The 14847-nt window shown below is 35.6% G+C and overlaps 2 protein-coding genes across 9 annotated transcripts in view; one reads left to right on the top strand and one right to left on the bottom strand.

Moving 5' to 3' along the window:
* Positions 1-4678, top strand: part of LOC111368337 (N-alpha-acetyltransferase 35, NatC auxiliary subunit) — an 18070-nt gene extending 13392 nt beyond the window's left edge. Inside the window, exons 11-16 of the mRNA XM_022989568.1 lie at positions 120-176; positions 633-837; positions 3262-3380; positions 3551-3619; positions 3941-4039; positions 4137-4678. Coding sequence (XP_022845336.1) covers positions 120-176; positions 633-837; positions 3262-3380; positions 3551-3619; positions 3941-4039; positions 4137-4376 — 789 coding nt within the window. The 3' untranslated portion in view covers positions 4377-4678. The remainder of the gene's footprint in view (positions 1-119; positions 177-632; positions 838-3261; positions 3381-3550; positions 3620-3940; positions 4040-4136) is intronic.
* A 2875-nt stretch (positions 4679-7553) lies between these two features.
* LOC111368312 overlaps positions 7554-14847 on the bottom strand; it is a 14497-nt gene continuing 7203 nt past the window's right edge. The window contains exons 1-6 of one of the 8 annotated variants that reach the window (XR_002697968.1): positions 11828-14840; positions 11331-11501; positions 11142-11228; positions 10995-11065; positions 9132-10559; positions 7573-9019 (exon numbers count right to left, since the gene is read on the bottom strand). Coding sequence is in view for 1 of the 8 variants with exons in the window: in XM_022989545.1 (XP_022845313.1) it covers positions 10523-10559; positions 10995-11065; positions 11142-11228; positions 11331-11501; positions 11828-12013 (552 nt within the window). In the remaining 7 variants the exon portion in view is untranslated. Of the gene's footprint in view, positions 10560-10994; positions 11066-11141; positions 11229-11317; positions 14841-14847 lie in introns of those variants that run through there. The other 7 variants (XR_002697967.1, XR_002697972.1, XR_002697971.1 and 4 more) reach the window with 7 other exon arrangements.

The following is a 14847-nucleotide window of genomic DNA, read 5'->3' as shown; positions in this document are numbered from 1 at the left end:
AAAAGTACAAGTTTGAATGGTGTTTTATTTTCAGGTTATACTTTGTAGTAAGTTCGTTGCTTTATATACCTTTCCGCAATCTGTTCGAATGTTTTAATGCTTTAATTTATGTGAAACAGCTAGAATTGGCTTTCAAAAAGGAGTATGGGGATATTTTACGCTCCTCAGTTGATGAGGTATATTGTTACTTGTTTGCCAATGAGTATCTCATCTATATAATATGAACTGTTACTTTCAGCTCACCTGTGAAGTTTCATGACTTAATTTGCACAAGAGGGAAAATCCAAATGGAGGGGGCCCAAGCCTTGGATTTCCAAGGGATAGTTTGATTGTTATTTGTTCCCCCTCTCAGTGTGTACCGTGGGAAAACCACATTTTTTGATTACAAGTCAGTCTTAAGCTAGTCTGCTATTCAGTGGTTTTACATGCAACTGTTAAATAATACCGTGAGATTTGAATTTTGTTCGTGCAATCAGTAGATTAACCTGCGCATTTTACCGGTTGAAATTGTAACGATGTTCCTGTTTTGTACACCAGTTCTTTCATTCTCTGCTTTTCTTCGTTGTTTCAATGAAACTTGTCTACTCTTGTATGCTCTGTCATCTTTTGTTCTTTATTGTCTGTTCTTGCAGAATTTATGCATAAAGATCTGCAAGCATATCCTCATTTGGGTAGAAGAGAAGACATACTGGATAGCTTCACGCTTCCTGACACTGGGCTTTGAGTTGGATCTATATTCTCCTAGTGAATATTGCATGGCTTATTGGTACATGTATGTTATCCTGATGAAACTTGCAGAGAAAACACATATCAAAATGATGATGAGCAATGAAACTAGTGAGTATCTGTCTTAGTTATCTTTGTTTTGCTACTTGCATCTAAAAGTGACACGTGGAATTTTCAAATTTGACCATGTTCTGATTTCACAAGATCTGAATCAAGAGTTTCTTTACAACCTTCAAAATTCTGTTCTGGATATAATTGTGATTTTAGATGGATTCCAAATATATTGTTGAAAGCCAAAGAAAAGATATAAATGTGGCTCCTCTGTAAGAGCTTAAGCTTTTAGAAGAGATGATAAACATGTTATGAGAATGCAGGCTCTGAGTTCAAGTTTGATTGCCACTCATTCATGGAAATAGCATAGGTAGCAGATTTTTGATAAAACGAATGAATCTAGATTGCACATGAGGGGATGTGTTGAAGACTTAAGTGGATAAATGTGCAGTCTATTGTACGTTTAAGATGTTAGATGAGATGATTAACGTAAATCATATACTCTCTTGGCAAAAACAATGAGACAGTATTGAATAACACTTTTTGGATTTGTAGGCAAACCTAGTTTCTATTTAGTATGAATACTCATAGTAGGCATGTCCGTGTCTGTCATGTATTGGACATTGACACATAATGGACTCTCCCATTTACCCGACAACTGTGTCTTTCTTTCATATAATTGTTAAAACAATTGAGCACTTAAGGAACACTTTCAGACACGCTTCCTGCATTTGAATAAAATTTCACTCGTCAGACCATGTGGTGTGTTCTATATTGTTCATATTTTTATAGTTTTAACATGTGAGGATCATGCACATCAAAAAGCCAATAAACTTCATATCAATTTTTTATGTTTATTGTATGTATTTTTCTTTCATGCACTAGATATTTTAACTTATAATTATATTAAAATTTAACAAATTTGCCAATCCTCTTACTTAAAGTAGAAAGTTTTGATTTTATTTTAAGAATTAAGAAGTATAAAAATAATTATATTATACATTTATTTGAAGTTTTTCAATAATTTAAGTTGACATGTCCACGTCCTATCTTTTTGGAAAAAATCATGGGTCGACATGTTCATGTCGTGACATGGCCGTGTCCGTGCTTTTTAGCTTAGTTTCAAAATGTTAGAATAGAAAAATGTTTGATTCCATAAAAGAAGGTTTATGAACATATATTGGTCGCTTTTTAGGTTTTGGATTGTTCCCTACTTTTTGTTTAAGAAAAGTTATACGTGTTTTATTTTTTAAAGCAAGCTATTACCAGGATGGGTCATGGAGATTAATCCCTTGTTTGGTTTTGATAAAGATTAGATTTTTAGTAGATTTTAATAAATGTTGGTGAAATGTGTGGTTGAAAAGTTCATAAAATTTTTGTGTATCATTAAACATATAACCTGTTTGAGCCACATTATTACAAAAAAATACATTCTTAAACAGTGATTTGACATCATTTCAACCACACATTTTTCAATAAAATAATATTACACGCAAATAAAAAAAATTTCCTTATTTTTTAACTACACATTTCTCATCAATACACTATTCGAGGATGCATTATTACCAAAATAATGTGGCTCAAACATACTCGTAGTTGAAAATGAATTTGAGAGAGAATGAGTTTTAGAATATGGGGGCCAAACCCTGGGCTAAGTCTTTTGGATTGATAAAAATTAAGAAGAGATTAAGCTCCAAAATGTTTATGATAGAACATATATGGTTCTTGGCTTCAATATATTAGTAACTCTAAATGGGAATTAAATATCAATCTAGAAACAGAAAATGTGATGCGGTGCATTCATCTGAACGATTGAACTAGTAGATTTTCCCAGCATGACCTGAAATTTGGACACAAGAAATCAATTTAACCATGTTTCCTTGTTTGGAATTAACTTAAGCTTCTCCATGGATCCCGCACACTGAACCATTTTCATGGGATAATCCTTTTCAGTATCTGCTTCTTCAGAAAATTGTGATGGGCTATCTCAAGATTAATGAGAGCGGAACCATTGTGACTGCTTTATCATATAATAAATTTACTACTTTAGCCTGATTAATGAGTTAACATAGTTATTGCTTGGAGGCAGTTCATTACTAATTTGCTCGGTTCAAGTTTGGATGAAAGATCCCTGTCGCACTAAGCCCTTATATGGTTTGGCTAAAAATCATATCTAGGAGATTTTGATAAAAGGTGATAGAATATGTGGTTAAAAAGTTGATAAAAGTTATAGATCGCATAAAATATATGGTTGAAAATGAGTTTGCGGAAAAATGTGTTTTAAAAATTGGGGCCGAACAGGACAAAATGTTCCTGCATTTATAGCCTGCATGAAAATTGCTAAATGTTCCTGCATTTATAGCCTGCATGAAAATTGCTCTATGGGGTAAAGAAAGACATGATGTTAAGCTTTTCTGTAATTCTCCAATGGAAGATGCTGGATGTTGCTTTTGAAATCTCCCAACACTTATGCTCCCTGACCAGGTCGACGGAAAACAAAGAAGAAGAGAGATTTTGTGAGGGACATGGGGAAGGACCATCAGATTCCTCCTGCAGTCTTATTGTTCCAGTGTTACATCTATGTTGCTGAAGGTCTTATGCTGGTAATGATCATTTAATAATGAATGTTTGGTTGGGTTTGAGAAATAAGGTTCTGCTCTGCTTTATGCTGTGGTTTTGACATTACTGAAAACAGCACGTCTGGTGGACAGATCATAAATTTAAAATAATCATTTATGTCTAATACTAACATCTAATGTTCCAAAATTTTCAGATGCTTGCAGCCTTACGAAATGAACACAAGGTCTTTCTAAGTTTGGGTCCTTTCAACAGTGAGCATGAGGTATTTCTCTCTGTCCTGTCTTCAGTGGGGTTTGTATTCAAACTTCTGTCACTTGGAATGGAGAAAAAAGGGGCTTGCTTATGAATAGCCGATGAATTTGGGAACCGCATTTTTATTATTGATATAAATTTATCTGCACAGTTAGTAAATATCTCGTCATATTTTTATTTTTATTATTTATTTATTTATTTTATTTTTTTGCCAGCAGGCTTTTGAGCAATGATAAAATTTTGTAGTTTCTCGTGTTATGTTTTTTGCTATTTATGTCGAGTGGTGAAAGCGTGTATGATGCCATTTTTACGAGATTCACAATTTTCTCAGAGATTTATCCAGCACTTCGAGCTCTTACAGAAGGCTTGCCTTCCCGACAATGTCTCTTACTTTTCATTCAGGGAAACCACAATTCATGCTCGTTTCTCTGTGAGTACTTGTTACATCAACAGATGGGTCATCTCTCTTTTTTTTCTTTTCATTTTTTTTTTCACACGCGGTTATTCACCAGCTGCACTATGTGCAGACGATATCTGTGTATAACTGCTTCAAGGATGCCCAGAGGATTGCAAAGGAGCTACGGGATAGTTTTGCTAATGATCCCGACAGAATAGCTGAGCTTCGTCGGATAGAGCAGGTTGCAGAGCACAATGGTATTGCCCTAAACCTCATTTGCCGGTTAGGGACTCTCGACCCATCACTTAAAGTTTCTTTCGAATTCACCCACCATCCTTACCTTGCTGTTGCTGTTGTCAAGAGATCTTGAAATTGGTCCTTGATGATCTCTATCAATTTTGATGTTCTTGATAGGCTTCCACAATATTTACTTCATTCAAGCTTATTATTTGTTGCAACATTTTTCCTCTTCGTCCATTGATTTTTTCTTCAGCATAATTTAGTGATGTATAATTTGCAAGAATAGACGAACAATTTCTAATTAATGATGTACAATATAAAATCTGTCGCGGGGTAATGTATCATAGCTGAGTTAATGAGGGGAATTAGCAACAAGAACCATTTTACAGAGTAGGTGGAAGTTCTTCAGGCCTTAAGGCATTATATTGCGAAGCGGAAGCGGAATCTTGCATCTCGTTTATCCCGTTATAAATCTATGGCTCTGAGCCCCAATTTTTGAAAGAATAGATTTTGTAATAGTGATTTTTTTTTTTTTTCCCGTGTGGTGAAAAATTAGGAAAATGTTTTGGGTTTATGTGAAATATTTCATTGCGACAGAGAAAAATGAATTTGTAGGGAACGGGTTAAAAAATGGGCAATACCAATCATTTTGTTTAAACATTAGATGCATGTTTGGTACGCATTCTGACCACGGACGATTGGAGAATTAGTTGAATTTTAAATTATTAAAACTTCTGCTGCATATGGTGTACTGTACTGCCATCTTCTCTTTTGAAGATTGATGCTGCGATCGACATTTCTATCGTAGAATTTTTGTTCTTTCATGAACTTGGCCTTGTTTAAATCCAGGAATATAGACTGTAGTCAGTCGTAACTTGTGTGATGAATTCTTGTGATGAAACGGGTTTAGTTTCCTCTCATGCAGAAGTAGATGTGCCCATTTTGAAAGGATTACGGAGCACGAAAATAATGTCTAAAAATTACAATCATCCAATACGTGGGGCATCTCGCCTTTATAGGCATAAATGTGACATTTCTATTTTCTGTAGGCTTTTACTGTATATAACTATTGAGAGCTACATAATGTAAATATTTCATTAGAAAACTTTCTTTTAGTTCAAAACGGTCAATATGTAAAATAGAATGAGTGATTCTTGAGATTGACGCACGAGCATCCACTTGGAATTTTAATTTATTCCGATTCGATACCTAGGACTCGTTGGGTATAATTTTTGAAAAGTCGAAAAGGAATATTTGAGGCTCAAAAGTTATTTTTTGGATTCATTTGATTAATTTTATGAATGTGCTGCCTTTAATTAGAAAAGTTTTTAGAAGCAATTGGTTCAATGTAGTTTCATCTAAAAACACTTACGGAATATGAAATTCTTTTAAAAATTATGACTTCCTCTAAAGTTTCTTTTATCTGAAGCAAAAGTCACTTCAAATGGACCCATAACCATGCACTAGCGTGTGTATTTTGCAGCTAGACATGTTAATGTTAACTTATTATTAAAAAAAAAGGGTCATTTTAATTATTATTAGAAGGGTAATTATATTTACGCCAATTTTTTATATTTACTACACATTTTAATTATAAAAATGGTTTCCAATACTTGCTCACTTTTGCTTTTATGTCTTCAATTTTTTTCTTTGCCACTGTTATTCTTAATATTCAATTAATTAACATATTTTGTTTGTAATCATGATTTTTGTCCAAATATTTTGCCAACGTGCATTGAAAGGATGGGCAAATATTTTGTTTTAATTTTGTATTAGTTATTTATTTTGGTTATTTAAAAATACGAAAGATAAATGCCTTTTTGGCCTTCATAACAAATATTTTGGATGAAAATCATCTCTATAGATATAATGTGAAAATTAATAGAGGGTTGATGAAAAAATAAAAAATGAAAAAAAAAAGTTGGGAACGTAAGTGTAAAAATAAAAATAAAAAGTTTGGATGAATAAGTAAAATGTGATGTAGTTAACAAAAATTGTGGTATTACCCTCGTTAGATAGTCCATGCACATCGGTCTAATGACTCTATTCTCACTTTCACTTTGTGAAGTGAAAGATCAAAGACAAAAAATCCCAAAACATAGAAATACCATGATACTTCTCTTATTAACTGAATTTGATTAGGATCCAAATAAAATCTTAAAACAATTTTGTGTTGAATATGAATCCCTCAAGTTTTGACAATATTAGACACATCCCGTGTTTTATTTAGATAAAAGTTAGATTTTAGTAAATTTTAATGAAATATACTATTGAAAGTTGTGGATTCAATTAAAATTAATTATTAACTCTTAGATTTTAATCTTACTTTTTAGTTGAACCAAATATGACCTAGCGTCCAATCTATAAAATATGACTATATTTTATTGAGAAAAATGCTACACATCGTTTAATGTGCACTTGCATGTGTGGCATAATGCTATCTCATATGGCCTAGGGAGGATGTTCAATGTACATACTACCTTTACATGCACAAGATAAGCAAATGCAAGTAGAAGTTCATTCTCAGTTTGACGGTAATAAATTAAACCTTTATTCTCAATAAATTTGAGGGGAACTTCAACTACACGCAGCCTTCTTTGCCATTCAGTTTATGCTAAGTCTACAACTAGATCCTATTGAGAAAAATGTAGGAAAATCTGAAAACTAAATGAACTCCAAGACACGAAAAAAAACGTTATCTTTTAAGATATATTTTTCTCCTATCCAACGAAGTCACGACTGGAGTATGATAGAAAATCTCTCTCAGGATATAATAGAGACGTTTGATTCAAATTGTGACTATTTGATCAAACTAAGAAGACACTCGAAAAAGAACTGATGATGCCAAGAGAAAGAGAGAAGAATATATATATATATTTTTTAATGTGTTTTGCAAACGAAAATTCGCCCAGAATTTATAGAAATTGAGGCAACCGTTTGAATAGATGTGTCCCTTGAAATGAAGAACACATCTGTTGGAAATAACTGTCAAAACGAACAGATGTACCTTTTCAAAGGCTTTTGAAAATAAAATTCTCTTTCGGGGCAACGAGCCCCATGGGGGGTGCTGCCCCCTCGACCGCCGCGACCTGACCGGGCAGGTCGATCCCCGTTGCGCAGCGGCAAACACTAGTCGGTGTGGCAAATCATTCGCAAAAAAAAATAATAATAATAAATAAATACATGTAAAATGATGAAAAATATCTAACAGATCCTAAAGAACGCCATAAGCCACGCATGCTCTCTTAGTTTGAAGAAAAACAATCAAAAGTTTTCAGATGATAGTACTGCAAGAATAAGGAATAAATTTGAAAAAAGACAAATCATTCACATGTATAAGAATCTAAATTCTTTTTCCCCCTTTAAAGAGTACAAGTCTCTATCAAAACTACAACCCAAAATTTAAAGTGGGGATTGTAACCAAAATATCAAACCCACACCACAAGTCACAAAACCCTACAGGCAAAAGTTTTAACCAAAAGAAAATGAACAAATAACTTCATCCTGAATTGAAGTATACATATGTATACAAGTTAAAAACCCTCTTTCAAAGGATTGACTAGCCACCTGCTAACTAGGAGTGAGGGGCATGGGCAGAAGTTATCAATAAAAACAATCAAGAAGAGCCATTCCATGTCGAACTACCAAGAAGGAACCTAACACAAGTACAGTGTCTCAACTTGGCAAGAGCTTCTTGTGTTTTCCCAAACTTAAGATCCACATAAATTGCAGCAATTATAGCTTTTGCATTATCGGGTACTGCTGATAAAGCTTTTATAGCAAATTGGTGGGCCTTCTCAAGATCTCCAGCACAGCGTAGTTGGCAGCGGCGTTGGTACAAATAACCCCAACTGCCTCTTCAGGCCTGAGGAACACAAATCCTTTGGATTCATTTGAACCACCATTTGACTCTTCAAAACCTGCCATTTTTTTCCGTTATCCCCTTTTCACAATCCACTTGAGGATATGGAAGCTCCACATTGCTCCCACCATACATAGATTATCAAATGCTCAGCAGCTTCATTGGGCTGATTTAGCAGGCATAGAGCCTCAGCTGCATACATATTTCCCAAAAAGACGTATATTATTGAGCACCCAGGAAGTCTGAAAAGAGATCTTGCTGCAGCCAGGGCTTCCGAAGGATTTCCCAGAGCCAGCTCTATATTTGCCAAATCAGCAAAGACTTCTTGCTTCATCATCTGATTCTCTTTACTGAAAATATCATCACAGTCCGAAGTGGAGTAATGTAAACAAGTGTTACAAATGTTTCAAATTTTTCCACCCTTCTGTTCTTTCCCTTCCCCATTTACATTGACCTGACCTGAGCCAGTTATACTCTTAGATGACACTGTCTCTCTTGATTCACTTTCCTCAGAACCATAAGGCAAACCAGATTTAGAATACCTTGACATAGATCAGTCCAATAAATACAATGCAATGATAAGACACTGTCAGGCAAGAGAAATTGAGAGATTAGGCTGTTTACCATCACCCGGAAACAACTCTTCCTTTTCAACATATTCCCACTGGCCGTTTGTTGAAATTCCATCTTCAATTGCAAGTTGTCTCCATTTCCCCTTTCCAAAATCTTTAACTTTGATATCAGATCGGTCAGATGCAGAAACACTGGAATTTAAATTTCCCTTTTCTAGGGCCATTAGACAGAACTAAGCAATTTGTAGCCATAAAAGAGGTCTGTTGTTGAAACCTAGACTGGCCTTCTGGGAACAGCACACAGCAGGGAAAGGTTTCCCACAAACCAAGTAAAGTAAGCTGCAATTGTATGTTATCAGGAGAGACTTATCTTGAGATATAGTTGCAAGTTTCAGGGGTTTTTCCTTCCACACAAGTGAACTATTACTTAATGCTTTAGAAAAGAATAAACCTGAAGTGTGATGCTTCCCAAGTCGGTAAAAAATGCAATCGAGGTTGTTGTAATACATACTTGAAATTCCAATTTCTGTCTGATTACTTGATGCCATCAAAAGCTTGATTGCTTTGAGATGATTCCCATCAGCATATTCAAGCTGTGACTTCAAATGGAGAGCCATGGGGTAATCTTTCCCACGAGCTATGTTCATAGCCATCTTATCCCGCTTGGCTGACCTGAGATTCCTGGTGAGGAGCAAATAACGAAGCTTGTAAAAATGCAACTTAATTCTTAGATCAATGGTTGAATGGGACTCCTCAGCTTGGCTCCATGTAAGATCATTACAGAAAGCCATACCACACCTGGTTTTTGAAGGTTCTGCTCACTGATGTCAATAGAAGTTGATAACTGTAACGATTCAACATCAAGTGCTTCCTCCGATAAAGCTCTAGATAAAGAGATTTCCAAGGTATTTTCATTAGCAACTGAATCAGAAGTAGAAGCATCGGGAATAGTTGAATTGCTGGGAAGTAAAGCAGATCTTGAAACATTTTGTACTGGGACTGAGTTTCCAATAATGGCAGGATTGATCAAGCTATTTACACAGAAAACCTTCTCCATAAGACTAATCACATCCTGAACACAAGAAATGACCAACAGGAGGCGTACAACTTCAAGACAATTGTTAATTCAAGAGAAATAACTAACTATAATAAACAGAATATCAAAATATTTATGCATGAACCTAGGAATAAATATAAATAAACAATGGACTGTCTCATCATGATTTTATCCGTTCAAGTGATTGACAGGGTCTACAAAACCATATAAATCCTAGTAAATGGTATTCCAACTCGATAACCACTTATGATCCATCAGAGATGACGGTAGAGAACTCTTATGCAAGTTAAAAACTATATTAGAAAGCACAAATCCCAGGCACTACCACAACATAATGTGCTTTTTTCCTATATAATGCACCATGAGAATTCAACATCTCGCATGTCAATATGTCATGATCCATTACATCACTAAGCAGATAAAATTAGAGTTCACCGCATTGAGAAAAAGTTAAATTTAGCCCTTGATTAACTTCCCAAGTAAGCTCAGCCATGCAGCATAAATAAATGGATCAAAAGTAGTAATGCTGAATTGACTGTTGCACTGTTATAACAGAAATGAAAGATACAAGAATAATTCTGGAGTTAAATGTATTCCCCATATATGCATCTCCCAGCAGCCAACACCTTCAGATAATAGAGCAATCCACTGTCAAGAAACAGGCTTGTATGGTATTCATTCAGCACCCACAACCCCAGTGCCTCATCCAGAAACCAGACATAGAAGATAGGGGAAAAATAGAAGATTGCTTCTCCAAGAAGATTCCCAAAACCCACAGGATCCTATCAATTTTTGGAAACTAGAACCAAACTCCTTCGAGCCCTGTTAAACATAATGGTTGATTAACTTGACTTTTCTAACAATCTTTCTTAACATTGGACAAGAGAAGAAACAAAAGCAATGCCTTAAATAAAATTTTACATGCATGATACATTCCAGAGGTTTTACTATTACCAGTTCAGGAAGTATTCTGTATCAAATTATCTAATGTTCGTCCATTGAAGAGGACAAATACAGGAGAATTTTATTTTGAGTTTAATTTTCCTTTGTCATTACATATTCTGTAGGCTTCCAAAAAGAAGCGAATTATATATGTTTGAAGGGACACACAAGATTGAGATGCAAGATTGCGGACAAGGAAACGCTTCCCTTCAACATGTACAATAGCTTAATAACTAAGTTGTCTTTCAAGTTTCCTCTTTCAACACAAGATTCTCAATGAAGAAAACAAGTGAAGTCCTACAGTAATGAACTCACGACATATTTTGGTGCATGATGTGGAAGTAATGCAACATCCAGCAACAAAAGGCAAATAGGAAGAGCAGTCCCTGCATGTAACCATTTGAAGGTTAATTCATACTCCCATAAGCACACACCATAATATAATTAATGTCACAGTATTACCTCATCAATTGGTTCGATGTGCTGATACAATGTATCTAAAATTGAAAATGATTTTGCATATTCATGCAGATGGAACCATATAACTGCCTGAAAGCCAACACATTGGTCAGATTTATACACTCAAGAAATCTAGCAATATATTATACATCTAAATATAGAAAAATTCATGCCAGTACCGAGTGAACATACCACGTTGAACGTGGTTACAGAAGTATCAAACTCATCACTGGAAGCAACTGGTGAACTAGAAAACTGATGTGCCATATTACTTCTTTCTGTTCCAGCTGTTGTGTTGCTTCCATTGTAGCCAAAAGCCTCGAAATTTCCGCCAGATGAACGAGCAAGCTTTTCACTTAATTTCTAAATTGAACAATAAATTAAATATAACAATAGAAAGTCGAAAAACTAAAGTTCAAATGCCTCTATATCCACTATTAATAGCATCAAACCAAGAGCCACATGATGTCCTGAGCACACGTCAAGATCATCATCACATAACAGAAAAGGCTTTTTTATTGCTTATAACTAGAAAAAATTATAAAATTTTTGGTTGAAGAACCCTCGCCCCTTCACCCAACACAAACACACTGCCCCCACCCCAAGGCATTCAAAATGGATTGGTAAACATGTTTAGATGTGCACACAACTTATTGCGTACGTAACACGCAATGAAAAAATGATGGCACCTTAACATTTTCAAGTATTTCAATAAGCCCCTTAGGATCTGAACGGCCATCTCTAATGCTTTCCACAATGACAATGTTGTGAAGGACCTTAAGTGGAAAAAAGAATGACAATAAGTGATAAAAGAAAGACCAGGGGGATTCAAACTTCAATTTAGAGAAAACAAATAAACAATGGAGTATGGACATTCCACTAAACAACTAAATGGTTTTACACTATACTCAACATAAAATTATGAAAATGAAGCAAAAAGATGGACTTTATTGCTTGCAATGCATCATCATTTCTGAACAAGACATAAGCATTCTGAGAACAGCCATTTAGCGTGACTTCAAAAATACCATTCAAAGTAATTATGTGGCCGATCAACAGGGAGGATAAGTTTCCAGCTCAAATCTAGTTTATTCTGATAGTCTCGACCAATAAGTACAAATTTCCTTATGCAGAGATCAAATTGTGGAAAAAATAAAAAAATAAAAAATGAGAGGAAAGCACAAAATAACAAAGTTATCATTCAATAAAAATAACCATTTAATATGTCAAATATCGATTTTGTAAATTATATTCAATGCAGCCAGCATTCTTAATATGATGTTACCCAATATATATCTAATGTTCAATATTATAATACAATCAGCTATAGCAAGATAGTTCTATATAACCAGGAAGTACATTATGTTAACTTCCTAAGACATGTAGCTTCTTTTCCAAACCAGTATATCTAATTTCATTAAAGAAAGACATGATCTCAAATCACAGAAACTTATAACAAGCACAATGATAATGTCTTAAGAGAAGAAAGAAGGATGGAAGCCATATTGATGTAGGATTACATAAACATAAACACAACAGAAGGGGGAGAAGAAGAAACCAGGGAAGGAAGAAGGAAAGGAGAGAAGGAGAGAAGAGAAGGGCGGTGGAAGCCTGCAAACTCAGTTTTCATTTCATTTCATTAGTTCTGTCTTTTCCATGCAAAAGGATGTCTACATATATAACATACAAATACAAAAAAAAAAAAAAAAAAAAAAAAAAAAAAGGTTTTGAAAAAGGGCTTAGGCAGTCCAAAACAGTAATACTAGCCCAAAGCAAAATTAACTAGCCCAATTACAAAATATACTACAAGCCCAATGTAAAATACTAAGCTAATCCAATGTTGAGTAGATGTCCTCATCAACTCTCCCGAGATGGGAGAAAACTCGACTCTGTCGAGTGAATAGCTGCAATCAGTTGTCCAACCATAAGCTGAGTGGTTGGACAAATCTCTTCCGACGTCCATATACACGTGTGATGGGTGGTCTGGGCAATGGAAGATCATGCTGACTCCTATAAAGTTCCAACAAGTCAGGATCAAGTTGTTGGAGTGTCTCTCTAGGGATCCATGTACAATCAGAGTCAGGTCGTCCTACCCAACGAACAAGAAAGCGTTGAATTTCTCCATCATTAGTCAATATAATATGTTCATCTAAAATAGCATCAATCTTATCTTTGGGTATTGTGACAGGAGATGTTGAAATAGGGGTAGCAATAGGTTCAAGGTGAAAGTCAACAAATGGGGGTAGAAAAAAGTCATCGGAGGGCTTAAAATGGCCTTTATGAGCAACTAAATCCTCAACATTGAAAGTAGAGTGGTAGCCAAAATATGACGGAAGATCAATGACATATGCATTTGGACCAACACGCTTTAAGATTTTAAAAGGACCAGCGCTACGGGCTTGCAATTTAGAAGCGGATCCAGATGGACGCCGTTCCGGTCTAATTCGGATCATTATATAATCCCCAATTTTAAATTCAACATGTCGTTTATGCAAATCAGCTCGAAGTTTATGTGATGTTATTTGCCTCTAGTTGTTTATTGATCTCAATATGCAAGTCATGAAGATGTTATACAAATGCCTCAACTGACACAGACACATTAGCATGTGGGGACATAGGGATAAGGTCTCAAGGCTTCCTAGGTTTATAACCATGAACAACTTCAAAAGGACTTATGCCAAAAGATCGATTTACAGAACTATTATATGCAATTTGGGTTATCGGGAGGATTAAATCCCAGTTCCTCAGAGTGGGCGCCAGCACTGTGATGGTGACCGGTGCCATGGTGGTCACGAGTGGAGGCGGCGGTCGTGGGTGGGTGCTTTGGGTGGTCGCGAGTGGTTCGAGTTCAGAAAGGCGATGGATCAATTTTTGGCTGCTGTAATTTTGGGTGGATTTGTTCAATTTCTGGTTGTTGTCTCGAGTGAGGAGGCTTTGCTGATTTGGTGCTGATTTGTAGATGACTGGTGGACTTGAAAGTGTCTAAGCTTTTGGGTGTGGTGCGCAAGGATGGATCTACAGCAACGGTTGCAGCTTGGTGATTGTTATGGTAAGCCAGGTCGTGTATATGGAGTGAGAACTGAGTTGCGTGTATAGTAGATAGATGACTGTGTATTATGGAGGATGGTGTTCGCGAATTTACCATGATTGGTATTGAGATTATTGGTTAATTGGTTATGAGAGATTATATGGTGGTGGTGACTGGTTGCCTGGTTATATGGATCGATTAATTGTGGGCGGTGATTTTGTGAGTGGGTGTTGTGGTGTCTGTTGTTGGTAGTTGGCTTATGGCTGGACAGTGACAGCGGAACGGCGGGTAGAAGGCAGCTGTATATAGAGTGATATTTTGTATGTTGGTGGCTGCTGGAAATCTTGGAACATGCTGAGAGTTGTAGCAGCTGAGTTGAGTAAATAGAAACTGTGTGTAGATGAAGTATTTGGGAGATGCAGGGGTTATGGGATGCAGATTGATAATGGAATCCAGGTTTAGCTTTGATACCAAGTTGATGTAGGATTACATAAACATAAACACAGCAGAAGGTGGAGAAGAAGAAACCAGGGAAGGAAGAAGGAGAGGAGAGAAGGGCGGTGGAAGCCTGCAAACTCAGTTTTCATTTCATTTCATCAGTTCTGTCTTTTCCATGCAAAAGGATGTCTACATATATAACATACAACTACAAAAAAAAAAAAAAAAAAAAAAAAAAAAAGG

The sequence above is a fragment of the Olea europaea genome, chromosome 2 (assembly GCF_002742605.1).
Source record: "Olea europaea var. sylvestris chromosome 2, O_europaea_v1, whole genome shotgun sequence".
Lineage (NCBI taxonomy): Eukaryota > Viridiplantae > Streptophyta > Magnoliopsida > Lamiales > Oleaceae > Olea > Olea europaea.
Note: the sequence above shows the minus strand (reverse complement) of the source record. Positions and strands in the feature narration are given on the sequence as shown.